The sequence below is a fragment of the Anopheles darlingi genome, chromosome 3 (assembly GCF_943734745.1).
Source record: "Anopheles darlingi chromosome 3, idAnoDarlMG_H_01, whole genome shotgun sequence".
Classification (NCBI taxonomy): Eukaryota; Metazoa; Arthropoda; class Insecta; order Diptera; family Culicidae; genus Anopheles; species Anopheles darlingi.
In genome coordinates, this window is record NC_064875.1 from 14,257,918 (window position 1) to 14,277,323 (window position 19,406).

The following is a 19,406-nucleotide window of genomic DNA, read 5'->3' on the forward strand; positions in this document are numbered from 1 at the left end:
CTCACCTTCTCGGATGCAGTTTGATTTATATCTCAATTCCGCTGGAGCGAAATGTAGGGTTTTGCGTCTCCTACTTCTTCTCTGCCTGGTGCCCGGCCATTGTGTAACGCCTGCTGGGCTGTCCCACTGATCGCCAAAATGCAACCAAAATGATCAGTCATCCGGAACGCACGTCGGCACGACTCGTACGCACGGTGCGATCGGTTCGGTTCGAGAAGTCGATGAATTCAGTGGCGGTCTGGTTGTTGTCTTGACGATCTTAGACAAGGTGGTTGTGGTACTCCTATTTATCACTATTCTATACACCGAACAGCAAAGCAGAGAGCAGAATGGAATCTATGCTCGCTTTGAATTGCTCTTTAATTTGAATTAATCGAATGACACTCCATAATTGTTTCAATTCGATCACAAAATTTGAAATAAAAAAGCGATATCGGTATAACTATGTTGTTTAGTTGAACAACACTAGTTTTACTACACGATTTAGGCAGATGGAAAACGTTTCTAAATCGTTATAGAGGTGTTAAAGGGTTTGGGAAATTTTGTGGCTACAATTTTATTTACTTGAGACCATTTTTTTAATTTTAATTTATATTTGAAGTCATTATTTAGAACGTCATTAGCTAGAAGTCATTCAAAAGTCAAATGTCAAATTAGGACTTGTAACATGAGTGCTTTGATCGACTCTCGAATTTTTTTTTCACTTTTATTCAAAAAAGATCGCTCGAGTATAACATCTATCATAAATCATGAACTGTAAATCGTCATTACCGTTTCGGTTTCATATGAATTTAAACGTTGATTGGTCCTTATCATGTTCTTACGGTCCTGATTTGCTGGCACGTTAGAGAGCATGATATGCAAAATCAGTTGCTCAAACGTTTTACAGAAATACAGCCCATTATTGCATATTTCAGTGAGGTATGTTCTGCTTCGATTTTAGAAAACATTTGGAGCATTTCCCAGGTGACCGGTTTGTTGCATTTCAACAGAACAAAGAGTAAAAATGAAATCTCGTAAAAATATTTTCGAAAGACCATAAAAGAATTCCCAAAATGGGGACTCGGTTTTTCATCGTGATTCAATATTTTTCCTACAAGCTCTTAGGGCTACTGGTTGGTCCACCCCCCTGTTGGTCAAGATGATAACTGTTCCGTAAATAAATTGCCAACCACACTGCAGCTGTTGCAAACCGCAATATAGATTGATTCATAATGGCAAAAACAAAAAAAGAAGGCAAACGCACAAGCGCCAACTGATTAGTTTGAATCAGATTTAGCTAACCATCTGCTGCCCCACAACAACAACAGCAACGACGACGACGACGCCGACGACGCTGGCAACAACCAACCACTGGCGTGCTAATCTATAAGCGGTCACCATAATTGTCGAAAACCCATCGCGTCTATAACGGTAGCGGCAGTCGATTAGACACACCCGACATCACGTGTGTGTGGTCGATAGAATGATAAGAAAAGGCACAATTCACGCCTCTAGTCGACTGCAACTGACTGTCTAAGGCCCGGCCAGGGGGACAAGATTGATAGGCCACCTTCCCTCGCACCTGACCTGGCGCTTGCGGTGTGATGCGCGGAATGTATCCACCATCGCCAGTCGAAGATGCCTCAGTAGATGCTCGTGACTTGGCCGTGAACGCGGGCGAAGATAACTGCGGCGCACTCGCGCACTGTGCTCGGCGGGAGAGATGCCGAGAAAAATGCCTTTCGCGAACGTGGCACGACCTGATAACAACCATTTCGGTGTCACCAACGCCCGGTAAAGCGACAGAGCGACCGATCGACCGACCAAGCGAGTGTTCCGTGTGTTGGGCAAAGTGTGGTTTTTTGGCCACATCGGGCGCGGTATAAAGTTGTGGGGCGTGAAGTGAAACCAATCCAGTAACTAATCGTGGTCGCGCTCTCCTGTTCGGCGACATTGCGACAGGGCGCCGGTGCTGCTGGGTTTTCGGATTGCAATTGCTGTTGCTGGTGCTGCTGCTGGTGCTGGGGAGACACTGTTGCCGGAGGTATTTGGAGCATTTTTGTGTTTGGCGTGAGGTATCGCCACTGGTTGCGGCATGCATGGCGAAAAGCTGCCCCAAAACTGTGTTGTGTGTGTGCCGGTGTAGGAGGTAGAAGAGTTCAACGTTAGTGCGCGTCTCGTAATTCTGTTACAGGGAGTTTTGTTGCTTGAAATCCAATGCCCACGAATGGCATGACAGTTTGTGGTACTAAAGATAAGCTTCTCTTCCGTTTGTGAGAATTATATTGCTTAACTTCTTTCGTACTAGTCTCTTTAACCGTTTTTTTATAATGTACAATAAGCAATTATCTCGTGGAACTAAAATTACAGAAAGCTTGAAAAATACTTTGGGTTAGAAATATTGAACTGTTTATTGTCCGCGCCACTCACACTCATGCTACGCTAAATACTATCTAATAGTACTATAGCTGTATACTACTGTATATATTATAGTATACTGCGTTCAGTGCTTGTATTCTCATCGCTAGTTATCTAGTTTCTTATTACCTACCAACATCTCCAGCTCGTTGTGTTCAAACAACGAACTTCAATTCCTCAAAATCTGACATCGTATCGTTCGTACTTACTTCCTCTCGTGTAGCCTTCTGGGAAATGGCTCACCTACCAATCATCCACCTAACCGCCAGCATCGTGCTGCTTCTCTTGAGCAGTGGCCCTTCTCGCGCTCAACATGACTGTCCGCCAGCACCGGACTGTGCGCCCTCCGACCAATCATCGCGTTTCCGTACCATCGATGGGACCTGCAACAACTTGAACGAACCGCTACAAGGCGCTGCGATGCGTCCATACCGGCGTCTGGTTGATGCGAAGTACGCCGACGGTCTATGGCAACCGGCGCTAGCGGGTTCCGGTTCTCCGATGCCGAATGCCCGCCAGCTATCGATGGCAATGTTTGGCGAAACGGAAATGCAACATCCGCGCCACACGATGGTCAGCATGCAGTTCGGTCAGCTGATGGCGCACGATGTGAGCTTCACTGCCGATGGTAGCTACATACATATATTGTTGTTGCGTTCGTCGTGGGCCTCACTTCCTCTGTTGTATTGTCTCTCTCTCTTTGGCAGCCTTCGGTATGCAGTGTTGTGCTGATGGTAAGATGGTACCGGCGGATCAGGCACGATCACCTCGCTGTCTACCGATCGAGGTTGCTCGCGATGATCCGGTAATGGCGGAAGAGGGCATCGAGTGTTTGAATATGGTACGCACAAAGACAACTCTAGAGGATCCTTGTCAGGGCCGCGCTGGACCGGCGGAACAGCTTTCTTCGGTTACGTCCTATCTGGACCTTTCCGTTGTCTACGGTAACTCGCTGGAGGAGTCCCATGAGCTACGTACGTTCGAAGGTGGACTGATGCGTGTAGAGCACAGATACGGCAGGGATTGGCCACCGTATTTCCCCAACCGGACACAACTGTGCGATGTGAAGGACGAGAAGGAGGCCTGTTACTTGACGGGTGATCGGCGAGCGAACCAAAGCCCTCACCTTGCGCTGCTGCAGATCGCGTTCCTTCTCGAACACAATCGGTTGGCCCGGGAGTTGGCGATCCTCAATCCGCGCTGGGATGATGAGAGGACGTTCCAGGAAGCGCGCCAAATCAATATCGGTCAGTATCAGGCAATCGTTTACTACGAGTGGTTACCGATCTACCTGGGACGTCAGAATCTGGTGGCGTACGGTGTGTTGCCGGAGGTTGGAAGTCAACCGGACTTCATAGACGACTACGATCCGAGTGCCGATGCGACCGTTAGTAACGCCTTCGGTAATGCGGCTCTTCGCTTCTTTCACAATCTGATCGCCGGTCATCTGGAGTAGGTCTTAAAGTGGAGTCACTGGCGATCTATTAAGATTTGTCGAACTAACCGAGGCACTTCTTCTTCTTCTTGCAGCCTCGTAGAGGAGTCTCTGCAACCTACCGGTTCGATTCGGCTCTCGGACTGGTTGGATCGACCGTCGGTGCTGGAGTTGGATGGGAACTACGAGAAGTTGTCGCGCGGTATGATCAACCAGCCACACGATCGTCCCAACTTCCATCTGACGCCCGAGGTGAAGCACTTTCTCTTTCGCTCCGGTGCCCCCGTCGGTACCGATCTGAAGGCGATCGATATCCAGCGGGCCCGGGACCATGGGCTGGCCAGTTACAATGCCTATCGGCAGTTCTGTGGCCTAAAGGCGGTACGGCGTTGGGATGAGTTCGAGGAGCTACTGAGACCAATCTCGGCCGCTGCCATTCCGGCACAGTACGAGTCAGTGGAAGATGTAGAGCTGGCGGTGGCTGGACCGCTCGAGCGTCACCATCGTGACGGTATGCCGGGTGAGACGTTCACCTGTATTCTGTTGGAGCAGCTGCGGCGATCGCGAGTCGGTGATCGGTTCTTCTTCGAGAATGGCCAAACGGGGTTGAGTCGGCGGCAGGTTCATGAGTTACGTAAGGCCAGTATGGCGCGTATTCTGTGCGATAACACGGTCGGGCTTGAGAGGATGCAGCGGAGGGCATTCTTCCTGGTTAGCGAGGATAATCCTGTCGTACCGTGCGAACAGTTGCCGGTGGTGGAGTTGATGCGTTGGCGTACGGTAGAACCATAATACGAACCTAAGGCGATCCATGATGATGATGATGATGATGCTTGTACCATGATGTGACTAAATCCACTAGATAGTATTTAAGCAGCCGAAATACAGGAGACGAACTACATGAATTGAAGCATTGCAAACATGATTTTCAAAGGCTACTATTGATGGAAAGAAAATTTGGGGTTCATCCGGTGGTCTCGTTGGAGACTTGTCAGAGAATATCTCAATGATTACTAGAATAAACTATTAAAAATCTCGTCAAAACCTGCTCTCTCCTCACGGGACGTTGAAATTTCTTCCAGGTAAGAGCTATAAACTTAAATTCTCGGGAACCTTAAGCAATCTTGGGAGTGTTGTGTATCTCTAGTCGCTTCAGGTCATCGTTGTCATCAACAAACTGCTCCCGGGCATTACTAACAACATTGTTGTGCCTACTTCATATCTGCTGTATCGCGCGCGGCAATGAGTATCACTCGCTTCTGTTACATCGATTCTCCAACGGGTTAATATTTCAAGCGCTCGAGAGCAATCACCGGGCATTGTTTGTTAATGGAGTATCATCTGCCATAAACAGCGGGGTAACACACAATAGGGTACCTCCTAATAGGGAAGAGCGAGTTTAATAGCAACAGCAGGTACTATTGTACTAACTGGACACTGATTTTGTAACTATCGCTCATGTCGGTTCAAGGAATTGCAATTTAAGTTTGTAAATTAAACTAGAAGTTACAAAAAGCAACGTAATTGATAACATCCGCAGCAAAAAAATGGACCGTTCCCGAAGTTACTATATATTGTCCAGTTTGCTGGAACAGTTTGCGCGTTGATGAGTTTATGCACTGGAATGGAATGGTAGAGAGCAAATAGACGCAGAGGACATCGATTTGGAATTAAATTCCATGCTCCCTTTATCGTCCAGCTGCGCTACAGTTGCAATATTGTAAACTGGTAAATTGAAACGGGAAAGTTAACAAACAACACACAAAAAAAAAAAAAACTGCGAAGAGCGATAAATCCATCAGCAGGTGATCAGATTCCAACACACACACAAACCTACGCCTAGCGAGAGAAGGGGGTATCGCTGTAATAATGCACTAATTATGCGACGATTACGGTCCCCTCGTTCCTCGCTCTGCCATCGATAGCTAGCTAATAGTTGAAACTAAAACAAAGAACCAACCAATAAAGCACCCCGGCAAAAGCATATTGTGTTGCAAAGCAACACTTCAAATGAACCGCCGGCCGGCCAGCCAGCCCGGTCTGCTAATGGAGCTCGCAGCAGATTCCGCGGTTATAACCGGACCACTCAACCGGGGGGTTGGTTGGTTGGTTGGTTGGGTTGAGCGGTTGGTAGTAATGAACGCAACAAATGAAAGCCCCCCCGTTCCACCTCTTTTCCATCGACACATGATTTATCGGACCAACGGGAAACATCGGAAGGTTTTGTTGTTGCAGTTCTGATGCGACGCTGTTGAGTATCAATTACATTCCCCCTGCGTGGCGCTTCCCATTGTGTCATCTTTTATTCCTCCCGGGGCGCGATGCACTATAAATCATCCGGTGTCGAACGGTGCACCGGGAGTCACTGTTCGGTCGTTTCGTTGCTGCTGCACCTCTAGTCACCATTGGCGCTTCCCCAGAGAGGTGAGAGAGCTGGTGAAAGATCGTCATAGCCAGGTTGTTGCCAGGAAATGTCCCGGAATGGTCACGTCACAGCAACACTGCTGGTGGTTGTGTTATGGTGGATCGGATTGTGCCGCGCAACGATAGAACCGTGCCCGTTTGTAATGTCCTGTGACGATGACAGTGACTCCGCTGGTTCCCGGTACCGTAGTGCGGACGGATCGTGTAACAGCCGGTACAATCCACTGTACGGTACCGCGTACCGACCGTACCGGCGACTGTTACCGGCCAAGTACGCCGATGGCGTCTCCGAACCTGCCCGAATGGTTGGTTCCGGTGCTGCGATGCCAAACGCTCGCCAGCTTTCGATGGCACTGTTCGGTGAAACGGAACGACGGGATGGCCGCAGCACGATCGTTAACATGCAGTTCGGTCAGCTGGTGGCTCACGATCTTAGCTTCACGGCGGATGGTAGGTAGCGCGATGGGAGTGTTGGTCGGATCGAAGTTCCGGATCACTGGTGTTTTGTTTGCAGTTTTCGGTGGCAGGTGCTGCCCCGCTGGTGGTCGTGCACGGCAACTACCGGCCAGATGTCTACCGGTGGCCATACCACCGGATGATCCGGTTCTGGGGAACGGTACCACCGATTGTATGAGTATGCTACGCACCAGAACCACCATGGAGCATCCTTGTGCGACGAATTACGGCCAAGCGGAGCAGCTATCATCCGTGACCGCTTTTCTCGATCTCTCGATCGTGTACGGTAATTCCGCCGGGCAAATGGCCGCTCTACGGTCACCGCACGGTGGCCAGATGCTGGTCGAACATCGGGACGGGAGTGATTGGCCACCGCACAATCCGAACGCGTCCACACTCTGCCAGATGCTCGAGGAATCGGACGTTTGCTACCAAACCGGCGATCTGCGTTCGAACCAAAGCCCACATCTGGCACTGCTTCAGATCGTGTTTCTGCTCGAACACAATCGGTTGGCCCGGGAGTTGGCGATACTCAATCCACGCTGGGATGACGAGCGGTTGTTTCAGGAGGCGCGCCAGCTCAACATCGGTCAGTATCAGGCGATCGTTTATAATGACTGGCTGCCGATCTACCTGGGACGCGATAATATGTTGGCCGGTGGTCTGCTTCATCCGGTGGCCGACGGTGAGGAACCGGTACCGGATTATGATCCGCTCGTGGATCCAACCGTTAGCAATGAGTTTGGGACTGCGGCGTTCCGGTACTTTCACAACATGATCGTCGGTCAGCTGGAGTTGAGTAGTCGCCGCATTTTTAGTGATTGTTTGTGTGTTTGAGGTCGGTTTCTAATGGAATCTTTCGCCTTTTTCCGACCTTTCTGCAGCCTGTACGGTGACACCGGGGAACCGATCGGATCGATCCGGCTCTCCGATTGGCTGCGGCGACCGGGCATACTGGAACAACCATCACCATCAGGGCACCAGGGCTCGAACCGGGTGCTGCTGGCCCGCTGTATGGTCAGCCAACCGCACGACACCCCGAACGGTCACCTTTCGCCCGAAGCCAAACACTACCTTTTCCGCAACCAGCGGACCACCGGAGTGGACCTGAAAGCGATCGATATCCAGCGTGCCCGGGACCATGGGCTGCCGGGCTACAACGAGTACCGGGTGTGGTGTTGTGGTCTCGAACGGGCCACCGAATGGTCGGATCTGCATGATACACTCCCGGAGGAGACGGTAACCGAGCTGGCCCGCTGGTACGGTACGGTCGGCGATGTGGAGTTGGCCGTGGCCGGTGCACTGGAACGGCATCAGGCCGGTGCCACGGTTGGACGGACGTTTCTGGCGATTCTGCTCGAACAGTTCCGTCGTACCCGTACCGGGGATCGGTTCTTTTACGAGAATGGTACTCCCTTTAGCGGGGCCCAGCTGGTGCAGGTGCGCCGTGCCTCCATCGGTCGGTTGCTGTGCGATGCCGTCCCGGAGTTGGAGCGTATGCAACCGAATGCGTTCTTTCTGCCGGATGACGCGGGGAATTCGGTGCGACCGTGCCGGGAGCTTGCCGAAGTACGGCTCGAACCATGGCAGGAACGTTGAGGAATACGTGGAACATTACGGGAGGGGTGCACCCCGGAGGTGGTCTGTTGCAAACAAAGAACCGATCAAGTCGCGCGCTCTAACTGGACATTGCTGTTTTCCATTTCGATTGCCACGCTGCCGTTCCAGCTGTTTCGCCCCTTTTTTGGGTGCATTCCAACGGTTTAATACTGATTCAGAGTCTTTTGCCAGCTTCACGTAGGGTTTTCCGGTCCGCTCAACACACTTCTCGCACACATACACACACTGACAAATTTGGTAGAATGGCCGTTGGAATATACGCGAAGCTATTCACCTGATTCCTATCATTTATGGGGGTGTTCAGCCCCAATCTCGAATGAAGGGGTAGCACTGCTGGTGTGCGCACTCTCGATTATACTAATAATAGGGCACTTCAGCCGCTACCTGAAGAGGACACGGCGCCATGGGCCTGCATACCGGCCAGGCGGCCGGCCGGCGAGTCCGGGACAGACAACGAAATTACCGTAAAATGCTGTTGTTCGCATTTATGCCCAGCAGCAGCAGTAGCAGCAGCAGCAGCAGCAGTAGTTGCAGTGATAATCGAAGCTGAAGTGGCCGCATGGCTCCAGTGGACGATGCCAACGATGGTGCACAGTATACCGGTATTGGTGCAGTATTCGCCCGCGTTCAGGAGGAACAGCTCGGCGTACACCGCACGGTACAGTGTGGATTCGCTGGACCGTGTCGTCGGATTTAGAGAACGAACGTGCGGACGGTAGCAAGGATTTGTCGGTGCCATCATTTCATTACCGCTACGGTGGAGCGGCACTGATGCATCCTATTCTATGCTGCTGTTGCTGGTGCTGCCGGTGCTAGTGTTGGTGGGAAGGGCTGGCTGGGAAGTCGCGCACAAGACGACGCGGTTCGGTTCTGCGAAGTTGCTCGTTTGGCAGTTTATGGTAATTGGCGCGAAATGTATGGCATAAGATAGGCGCGCCCCACAGGACGACAGCCGCTCGTCAGTCTCGCGTTTTCGGGACAGCATTGGCGGCGATGAGCTGTGGATGAGTTTAATGCTGCAGTGTGTGGTTATGCTTAGTGATACTCCCGGAAACGTGTCCAGGTAAACCATGGTTCTTGGCTGACGGAAGAGATGTTTGACAGGCGCAGCAGTCCGCGCGTGTTGACCGGTTGTCTTGCAAGAGCAAAAGCTGTATTTTGACATTTTCGTGAAATTTTCATGCATACTAATGTTTGTGAATAAAAAGTTTTCTAGCGCTTGATTTGCTTTGAAACAAGTCAATTCGTAGTAGGCTGTGGCGAATCAATCGTTTGCATATTCAGCCAGGCGAGGGATGACGCTGTAACCAATAGTTTTTCTATGGTCTACTACTATTTTTTTTTCACAAAGGCAAATTAAGCGTTATGAACTTTTTTCACTTGCGTGTTGTTGAATTTACCTGAACTTTTCCGTGTGTAAATGTCACGCGAATGTTAGAATAGGCACCATAGCTTTCTTCAGACAAATAGGGAACCAACATTTATTTTTGTCATAACTAATTTGGTTTTGTCGCTTAGCGACAATCACTAGTTGCTTTCAAGAATTTTTTTTTTGAAAATAAAACCCAAAGCAAGTCCATCAATTTTAATACAATCAGAACTTTTGCACAATTTTTTTAACAATCGATATAAAGTAATGGAATAGTTGTGTAATTAGACAAGTTTTTAATGTTTTTAAACAATCATAATGTTGACTGTAAATTTAACAATCTCAATTTATTTGTTTTTCAATTTTTTTTGTCCATGTACTAGCAATTAATATGAGCAAAACGTTTAAAAGGACTTTAGAACGCAATAATGAATTTTGAAAATTTCAAAATCAAAACTGAACGTTCGCTATCAATATTTAGGCTTTAACAAAAACGAATCGTTGCTTTCTAGGTAGCAGAGTGCTTCTTGCGAACAAACGCTGTACTTGAGTGTCGTGCAATATGCTATAAATACCGACAGCAGCTCGTCTAGTAGCCTGACAAAGGACAAGGATCTGGGTCCATGGGGGCCACATATTTTTCCCATCCGAGAACCGCAATTCATGCGATTGTTGCAGCCATGACAGCTCCGAGCAGCCAGTTGTGTTTGATAATCAAAGGAAGTGTTTTATCGTTGCGACGTTCCGCGAGAGGGCCCTTCAGTTGTACATTTAATGCTCATCCGTTTTCAGCGCATCCTTTGAACGAGGACAGTGCTTCCTGTTCCCATGGACGCTGTTTCCTTCGCTGCGGGGCATGCAATCATAAGTGATTTCCCGCGCAACATGGTTGCGGCTTCAATGGAATGGCGCTGGAACAAAAGTAGTCCATTAAACCTGCCTCATGCAAACATAATTAATGGAATAATCGCATTCGTGTTCCAGGTTCCTGCCTGCCTTCCACGCTCCTCACGCTCCCCCTGTTTTCACCACAACCTTCCAATTTCCGGTGCCAGCCAGCTTTTAAAAGCCATTGTGATAAAAAAAAACAACAACATGGACACCCTTTTCCGGTGGTTCCGGTTCCAGGGGGGGAGGTAATGCATTTATTTATGCAATCCGTCGTCCATCCCCAATAGCCGCACGTATGGTACCTGTATCTCACTGTCCCCTCCCAGTGTCCACATGCTCACGCGTCCTGACAGTGTTTTATCATGTTAATTTAGTGATGCGACGACGAATGCACGCATCGTGCTCAGTGGTAGTAGTGAAGGAAGAGTATGGCACGGCACTTTTATGGCTAATTATTTATTACACACCGCATTGTAATCGAGTGTGCGTGCATGCGTGCGTGTGTTTGTGTGTATATGGGGGTACATTGGCACTGATTTAGTACCGATACGGCATACCCGAAACCTCCTCCTCCCCATCGCTACACCATCATTGGTTTCCGATAGTGGGCTATCGCATTCATTTGGTTCGATATGCGGTCCCCGGGAAAATCCCGCAGCCCTACATCCTGTGGAGGGGCGGAAGACGCGGTGGCAGAGGAAGCGGTACTCCTGGACTGCATTTCATGGGCAATTATCGAAACAATACGGTTTATTTACATTTCCTGTTGCATTTTGATAATGCATGTTTGCGCATTCTGTTGGCTGGCGTGCGGTGGCCGAGATCAGGTGCAGAGTCCGGTGTTCCAAGCACTGCCCCCTCTTCCGCTCCCCCCCCCGCCTGCCGGTTGGTTGTTATCGGTTCCGGTTTGTGGTCGATTCGGTCGAAGGAAAAGGGACACTTCATGTTGGGACCTTTTTTTTTCTTTCTTTCTTTGGCTTGTCCAGTGAACTGTGGCCAGGTACTGCGGCGAGTGGCCAGTTGACACATATGCCGGTTCTCCTTGATTGACCGAACCGGGACGAGCTGATACGAGGTTCCTTGTGAGTCGCTCGCAACGCACAGAAGCCACGACACGCATGGACATGAACGTTTGAGGGGAGTTTGCTCATGCGTTATTCAGCTCGATGATGATTGCCGGTTGATTATTGTGGGCTTCCGTCGTCGGTCCCGATAAAAAAATGGGTGGACGCACACCGACGGTTTCCGGTGAATAGTAAAGCTCGCTTGCGTGGCCCGGGCTAATGGTATGCAGGAGAAGGACGACGATGACGACGACGACGACGACGAGGCAGGTGGACCGTACCGACGCGTGGCGACATAAACAACGGAATTGATTCCGGGAACCCTCCGCACGCTCAGTGGGGCCGCGGTTGTGTTTTGATTCGAAATTAAATCAATTTGTATGATTGCGCTGGGGAACGGCGGGCATGATGGTGGTGGTGGTGAAATTATGATGATTTTAATATGCAGAAAGGAAAGGGGAAATTATGGTAAAACCGGGAAACTTATTATGGTGCTGACAGTGCTGACGGCTGCAAACTGCAACAAAACAACTGCGGATGAGTTGAGGGGTTGCAAACGGCAGTCTAATTGACGTTGGCAGTGCTGGGAGCACCACAGGACGCTGGGGCTTGTCCAACTTGCGACAGTTTGAAGATACTCTTCTGTTTCGTGTGTAGATACCAACCGTTTGGCACTGGGGTTCGTTATAAACAACAGAATTTAGTTTCTGATCCAAATAATTGGGCATCTTCTTTTGCTCATTTTGTTGCTAAATGTTTTTAAATTTCAACATACAACTGTAATTGGTTGATTAAAAATGGTTAAAAACTTAACGAAAAGGTCTATAACTGTCTACCCAATTTTATTTTGTACATTGCCTTATAAAGAGATTAAGAAAATTATAAAAAACATCTACATTGTGTACTGAAATTAAAATAGGTGGTAAGGAGAATCGAAAAAGAACAATGAAGAGCTAAATTGGAAAGAAATGTTAGACATTTATAGTTAACATTTATTGATCGCAGATAATCCTCAAGATTGCAGAGCACTATTCATCAAAGAAACAGTTCAATCTTTCTATTTGGTGTGGTGCAATCGTGCGATGTAGATTAGCCTTTTCTTTTCACATAAAACATTTCCATCATTTGGTTACCCCCAAAATGGTTCAACGAACATAAAACAATCTAGGAATCAATTTAGTGAAAATTTGCTATCTACAGGTTTTCCAGGTGATTGGCTCCTGTCAAGAAGAGCTTCGCCAGCTGATGAACACATTTGCGATTGCTTTTCTAGTTATTTAGTTTATGCTTCTATTGAAACATATGAAATTGGATTCTCAATTCCATGCTGGAAACTATGTTCGAAACCGAAATGCTACGAAATTATCTGCCAGAATACAGTGCAGAAAAGTCCGCATCCCCTTCTCAGTAGCCAATGTAAACTAATCAAGTTCTGCAAAAGCACTGTGCATATGAAACAATGGCCAGAAACATATCGTCGAGCACATCCTTGAACAATTATTACACAGACAGCATACCCGAGCGCACACATAATGGAATGACCGTTTCCTCCTCCTCCTCCTTTCCAAGCAAACCCTGTCAGGCGAAAAGGAATTAAAAATGTATTAATTAAGCGGATCGCATTCCAGGATCCTGTGTCATGGTTTCGAGCTAAGCGAAAGACATCCCACCGACATCTTTGCCTGCCATTCACCAGCTCCCGTTTTCTCAGAAGCTCAGAATGAAAGAATTTCCATTTTTCATTCCCACACACACACACCGATATTCGAAATCACATTCCAGGTCGCCAGGACAGTCGCCAGGTGCATCGTACCGTACTCATGCCACATTGGTACATTCAGGCTTTCCGGACGGATTTCTATCCACACCAGGCTGCGCGCTAACGGCCACCGGCTGGTTCACGGTATTTTTTTTTGAGGAATTCTATACAATTTGTAAAATGTCAATAAAAGGAACGCCCGGCGGCTGGCTGGCTGGCTGGTGGGCTAGCCTGCACTCCGTGCCGTGCGCTGAGTGCATTGTCATGTAATACAAACATTGGATCCGATTTCGATTTGACATCCTTTGCGCAAAACTGGCGCTAGTTGGGGTATTTGCTCTATCCGCCAGATGTACTAATCACACGGGGGCGTGGGACGCGAGTGCCGAAGCACACGTGACACGTGAATGTGTGTGAGTGTGTGTGTGCCGGTTCGTTTGCCATACGACGAATCAGCTAAGCTAATACACTCACGACGTCATTGCAACGTAACGTCATTGTGCATGCGAACATGGGAACGCGCCGAGCGAGGGGGGCTTTTGTGTCGCAAATCATATCGAATGTTTTTTTAATGAGCCACCCCCTCCACCTCCTCTTTTCACTGACCCCTTCCTTCCATGCTCATGCTCATGTATGCAGCAACCAGCAAAGCACGGCCGTTGCTCCTGACCTATCCGGTGTATCATTCTGTTCTAAAGGTCTAGATGGCTTCGCTTCGGTAGAAAGCAGGCGGGTTGCTATGTTTTCCCGGAGCGAAGAAAAAAAAAGTAACCCGATGAAAAAGCACCGGAACAGGGACACATACACTTCGTATCGCGTATCGCCGTGGCCACATGGATGCGCGAGGTCTGCTCGTGCAAATCTGTGCTGTCTCGATTTGCAAATTGTTCTTCCAAATTCTCACACCCCGTGACCCGACGGCTGACCTGCTGGCCTCTTCCACAGGCGGCGAGCGAGCGAGCGAGCGAGGCGTGACAGGATATCGCAGAGCCATGCCGTGTCTGTGTGTGTGTGTGTGTGTGTGTGTGTGTGTGTGTGTGTGTGTGTGTGTGTGCACTTTGTGTTCTGTTGTTCTATGCAGTTTTGTCATGAATTTTTCAGCATCGGTCTAACGATTTGCAAATACTGGAACGACGGGAAGATGGGAAAAGCGGGAGAAGTTCGGAACGAACGTTAGCAAGGGCGTCGCTCTGACGTCACCATCCAGGGCACGATCGAAGCTTCGAGAAGGATTCGTGGTGGAAAGGGCACACAGGGCAACAGCTCCTCCAAGATGTGCCTGTCCTCGAGTTGTAACAGCAACCTTCAACACTCCTCTGCCCGCTCCGCGCCGAATATGCACATATTTATGAGTGTCCCCGATAGCGGGCGGCGATATCTTTGTCTTGTCACAGCGAGAGCACTTGCATGGCACACACACACACACACACTTTGCGCCAGATAGCGGTGGGCCGCGTGATGACTAACCGCACCATTACAGTAGCAGCAGCAGCAGCAGCAATGGCGGCAGCAGCGGCCATACTATCACGCTCCTGTCAACAGTGCATTTGCATTAACCTCAAACAAGCGCCCGATCCGTCCGTGGGTCCGTGGCTCCGAGGAGAGGTGCAAGGAGTGAACCTAACCACACCATCGACACCATTCACCGGCGTGTGTGTGTGTGTGATGTAGTGTAGTGTGTTGCTCAACGCGTTCAACTGTACGTGCCCGTGTACGGTGCTTTGTCGAACGTTTGTCCTGTCAAAGCACAGAACCTAATGTAACAATGTACTTGCGAGTATGCCTACGCGTATGTGTGTGTGTATGTGTTTGTGTGTGATTTGGATAGGATCTGGTGTGGTCGTTGTGGTGGTTTGTCCCATCATGGATGAGGTGTGATAGTGGCTGGCGCTCCGAAATGTAACCGAAAAGTCATGTTCGCCATCATTCTTCGATGTACAAAACATTTAATGTTAAATTATGCAAATAAATCTTACCCACTCGGCACTTTACTATTCTCCCTATCGCTGAAGAGTTGCCATTGCCGTGCTGGCTGGCTGGCTAGTGATAACACATAATGAACCTGGCTGCTGGTGGTGGAAGCTGGGAAATCTGTTGTGATGTTGCTGGTGTTGGTGTGTGAACGGTTCAGGACTGATGGGGACGCTGTGATGGGTTTGTGATGGGTTCGGTCGAACAGCCGGCTGCTGTTTGTCCGTTCGTTCGTTCATTCACGTCCTCGATGCGTTGACGATGCTCTAGCTTGCCTCCGGGGCCGGCTGTTGTCTGATTATCGAGTGTCCGTAACGGGACCGGCCTGTGCAAGCAGCAAGCGAAGTGATTCGAAGAACTCAATTTGAATCTGCATACAACGATGCAGCCACGAGGCAATTGCATTAAAAACTTACTCGTCGAGTGCCGAGGCGTCGGCCGACGGTTCGCATTGCTTGTCGTCGTCGTTGTTGTTGGCTTTAGAACACGCGCGTGAAGATGTGGCAGATGCGATAGAGTTGCTTCTATCTAGCGGATAGAACTGTGGCACTCACATACTTTCCGTTCTTTACCACCCTTCCGTTCTTTACCATCACTGCTGCAGATTACCGCCCGGATAACACTGTTGGAAGTATTAAACGCATCCTCGCCTACCGATCAGCTGGTGCTGCTACTGCTGCTCCTTCTACTACTACTACAACACTTGCCCTCGACAACAAGGACAAACTGGAGGAGGTCGAGCCACGGGAATGCTAATAAGTCAATGGTGTATCTTCATCATTCGTCCTGCCATTAGAAGGGGGTGTGGAGTTCAGCTCACGCCGTTTCCGTCCGAGCTGAGAGCTGCTGAGCTGCGGAACTCGGCACCTCCTTCACCTTCTCCTTCTCCTCCCTCCAGTGTGCGAACACGTGGCTAATGTTATGCAACTTTTAATGACAATTGTATAACTTTCCTTGGAGCTCGCGCCCCCTGGTGCCGGTTGGAGTCGATGCTGCAGTCCAGGACAACCAGCACGTACATACACACCAGCACCGGTGCGCAGGTTTTTGGAAATGAAATTACCTCGTTCGAATGGCGAGATGGCGTACCTACCGACGAGACAAGGTACGTGGTTGTGAGAGGAAGAAAATTTCAAAATAAAACATAATCATCATGCCGAAAGTGTTCCCGGGGGCCCGGGCTTGATTAGAATCTAGTTATATCGAGGCGAGGATCGTCTGTCCGTATTCGGATTCCTGCAATGATGTGCTCTCGGTTCTCGGTTCCCGATTGAAAACAATTCGTTACGAGTGGTGTGGGTCTCGATTCATTTCTTGTGTCTTGTGGGTAATAAAGCGACAAATAAAATCCGGCCCCTTTTGAAGTTCGCCGCAAAATGGTCAATATAGCCGGATGCTTGATGCCTGAAGGGGGGTATTTTCTTACTTCTACGCTAAGGGATTGCTAGGGATATGCGGTAATGCGGTTTGCTGTCGCCTGCTGTGGGATGTGTCTGGAAAGGATCGATCGGAAGAATGTATCGTCACATCCGAGATAACCATCGAAGGTGCTATCGAATGCCTGGAAGGTAGCTTCAGGGCGATAAGACATAAGGCATCCGGTACGGATTATTAAGTCAGACTACTTCTGCAAAGTAATCCTTTTAGCATTGCCATGTTTCTCGAAGAAAGCTCATAAGAATAGACGATGCTTTTGCTGTGCTTGCTGTTGAATGGTTTCAAATGAAATGTAGGTTGGTTAGCTTCGGCTTACTTGGATCAAATTCTGAGCAGCACTTTCAACTCTTGCCTGGCGGGGGAGCGTACAGAGTTGTGTCAGATTCTATTACGATGCCTACACCACAGTAATCCAGATAATTGCATGCAGAATAGGCTACCCCATTCTTTATATTCCGGTGGAGGAGGTATCATGGCAGTCAATTAAGTCGGTGCAACGTGATACCACCTTGCGGAGAAGCTTAGCTTCAACCTTAATCAGACACTGGTGTTGCAAAAGGCAACTTTGGCACGTGTTTAGAACCGGATACCGGCGGATATCGAAGCCACAACTGAGGGGATGTAAAGCAAGCTCCATTTTCTCTTGGCAGACAGACAGAAGGACACTGCTTGCCTTCTTTTGAAGATTGTTTGTATTGTCGAGAACAACACTTTACATACACCGAGATAGGCACCAAAAACACAATAGGGAGCTGTTAGCTTCTGCTTTCGAGGAACTTCTTTACTCCAAGAAACCAACCACCGCAAGATCCACTTCGCTACTGAAAAGGGAATCAAATTCATCGGTTCACAGTTGGAGCAGTTGACGAGATGAGATGAGACGATGAGACAACAAAGCACATTCCCGTCGCCCCCGGCAGGGATGGCAATTCCCGGTAAGAGAAGAAGAAGAGCTACGGCACACAACGGCCTAGTTGCCAATTGAGCCATCGCTCTGGCCAGCCAGCCAGCACAATGCCAGCCAGATTCTCATTTTCCACATCAACACTTCAGATAACGTTCCGATCAGATTGCTGCCCTGCCTCTGGAGCCTTTTTCGAACGCAAGAGCTCCACCTCCATTTTCCTCCACTCGCCACCACGCTGATGCTTTTGTGTTGTGTAGCGTGGTCCAGGTGCAACCGATAAACAGCTTACCTCAGGCTCTGATGTGTGTGTGTGTATCGGCACTCAGCTGGCCGTTTGTTTGTGGTACCGTTTGCGGACTCACAATTAATTATAAATGTAATGTGGCCTTGTTACGCATGATTGGATACCGGATAAAAGTTGCCGGAAATCGAATCTCCGGTTGGTGGCCGCTGCAGGCCTCGAGCGGCCAGTGAGACGAGAAACGCACCACGGTACAGGGCGGGGGGGGGGGGGGGGGGGATTGGGTTACGTATTAATCAGAAACCCATCAATGCGATGCTTACTCAATTACAAGACATGTGTCCACCCACCACCCAACCGCCGGCGCCCATCCCTTCGTCTTCCCTTCCGCATTCGGCCTCACCGAAACTCACAACAAATGGCCCTTGGGAGGTCTTGATGGGCTGTCCTGCTGCATGGTGGCGGTACGCTGCTGGGCGTTGACCGATATGCAAAACGACAAGCTGAGGTTGGAGGCTCAGGAAAAGCCATGGAGGAGAAGGATGGGGGGTGCGAGGTGGCCTTTCCGCCCACTAATTCCCGATGATTAATGGGACCTTAAGTAGCTCATCGAATGGCAAAATGAAGGTTATCGAAACAGAGCAACAGGGAGAGAGGGAGAGAGAGAGAGAGAGAGTGTGCGGCGCGAGTTTCCGTCCCTTCAGCCAGGGAGGGGTCCAGAGGACGAGCGATTAATTTGTTGTGACTCCCGCAGTGCCGGTATGTTGCCGGTGGTTGCGGTCAGTTGTGATAGGTTTCTAATTGCTTTTAGATGAAGCGAAATGTTGGGCGACACTGCGATGGGAAATTCGATGCTTAGACCTAGAAGCTGTGGTGGAGTTCTGCTAAAGAAGTGCTTGCGCGCGTGTGTGTGTGTTTGTTTGTATGTTTCGGCACGTGCCGTATCGATGCTCGTATCGTTTCCAGCGATACCTTTGCATTGAAGTGTTTCAGGATTTGGTTTTGTGGAAAGAAGAAATAGAAGTTCTTCTTACAAACAATTCTTTATCCTAGCACCAAATATCAGCGCCTACTTGAATAAGACAAGCTTGAACGATGTACTAAATGTACTAAAAGTAGATGACCTGATCTAAGTACACTACTGTCTGCAAAAAACAAATCATATTATGGATAAGGTTATATTCGAATCAGGCGGGGAATTATATTTTAATTCAAAACATGTCGTTGTGACCCTTATTTGACTTTTCTATGCCAAGCAGGATTTCCTCTTGAATATGGTACTGCTATTTTGCTAAGAGATGTTCGAACATGGATGAAACGTAGATTGTCTTAGATTGTCCTGCAATAAAAAAAAAAAACAGAAGTCAAGATAATCGTATTTTTTTGCGTTCAGAGCATTTGGACAAGATTAAACGAGAGTGATTTAATGCTT

At 48.9% G+C, this 19,406-nt stretch overlaps 2 protein-coding genes across 2 annotated transcripts; both read left to right on the forward strand.

Moving 5' to 3' along the window:
* Window positions 1-2,199: 2,199 nt before the first annotated feature.
* On the forward strand, window positions 2,200-4,638 carry LOC125954066 (peroxidase-like). Its single transcript, XM_049684061.1, has 4 exons — window positions 2,200-2,227; window positions 2,624-3,028; window positions 3,108-3,852; window positions 3,931-4,638. The coding sequence occupies exons 1-4, from the start codon at window positions 2,200-2,202 to the stop codon at window positions 4,625-4,627; spliced, it is 1,875 nt and encodes a 624-aa protein (XP_049540018.1). The 3' UTR covers window positions 4,628-4,638.
* Window positions 4,639-6,263: 1,625 nt separating this feature from the next.
* On the forward strand, window positions 6,264-8,336 carry LOC125954065 (peroxidase-like). The gene is made up of 3 exons (XM_049684059.1): window positions 6,264-6,709; window positions 6,774-7,509; window positions 7,600-8,336. The coding sequence occupies exons 1-3, from the start codon at window positions 6,307-6,309 to the stop codon at window positions 8,312-8,314; spliced, it is 1,854 nt and encodes a 617-aa protein (XP_049540016.1). The 5' UTR covers window positions 6,264-6,306; the 3' UTR covers window positions 8,315-8,336.
* The last annotated feature ends 11,070 nt before the right edge of the window (window positions 8,337-19,406 follow it).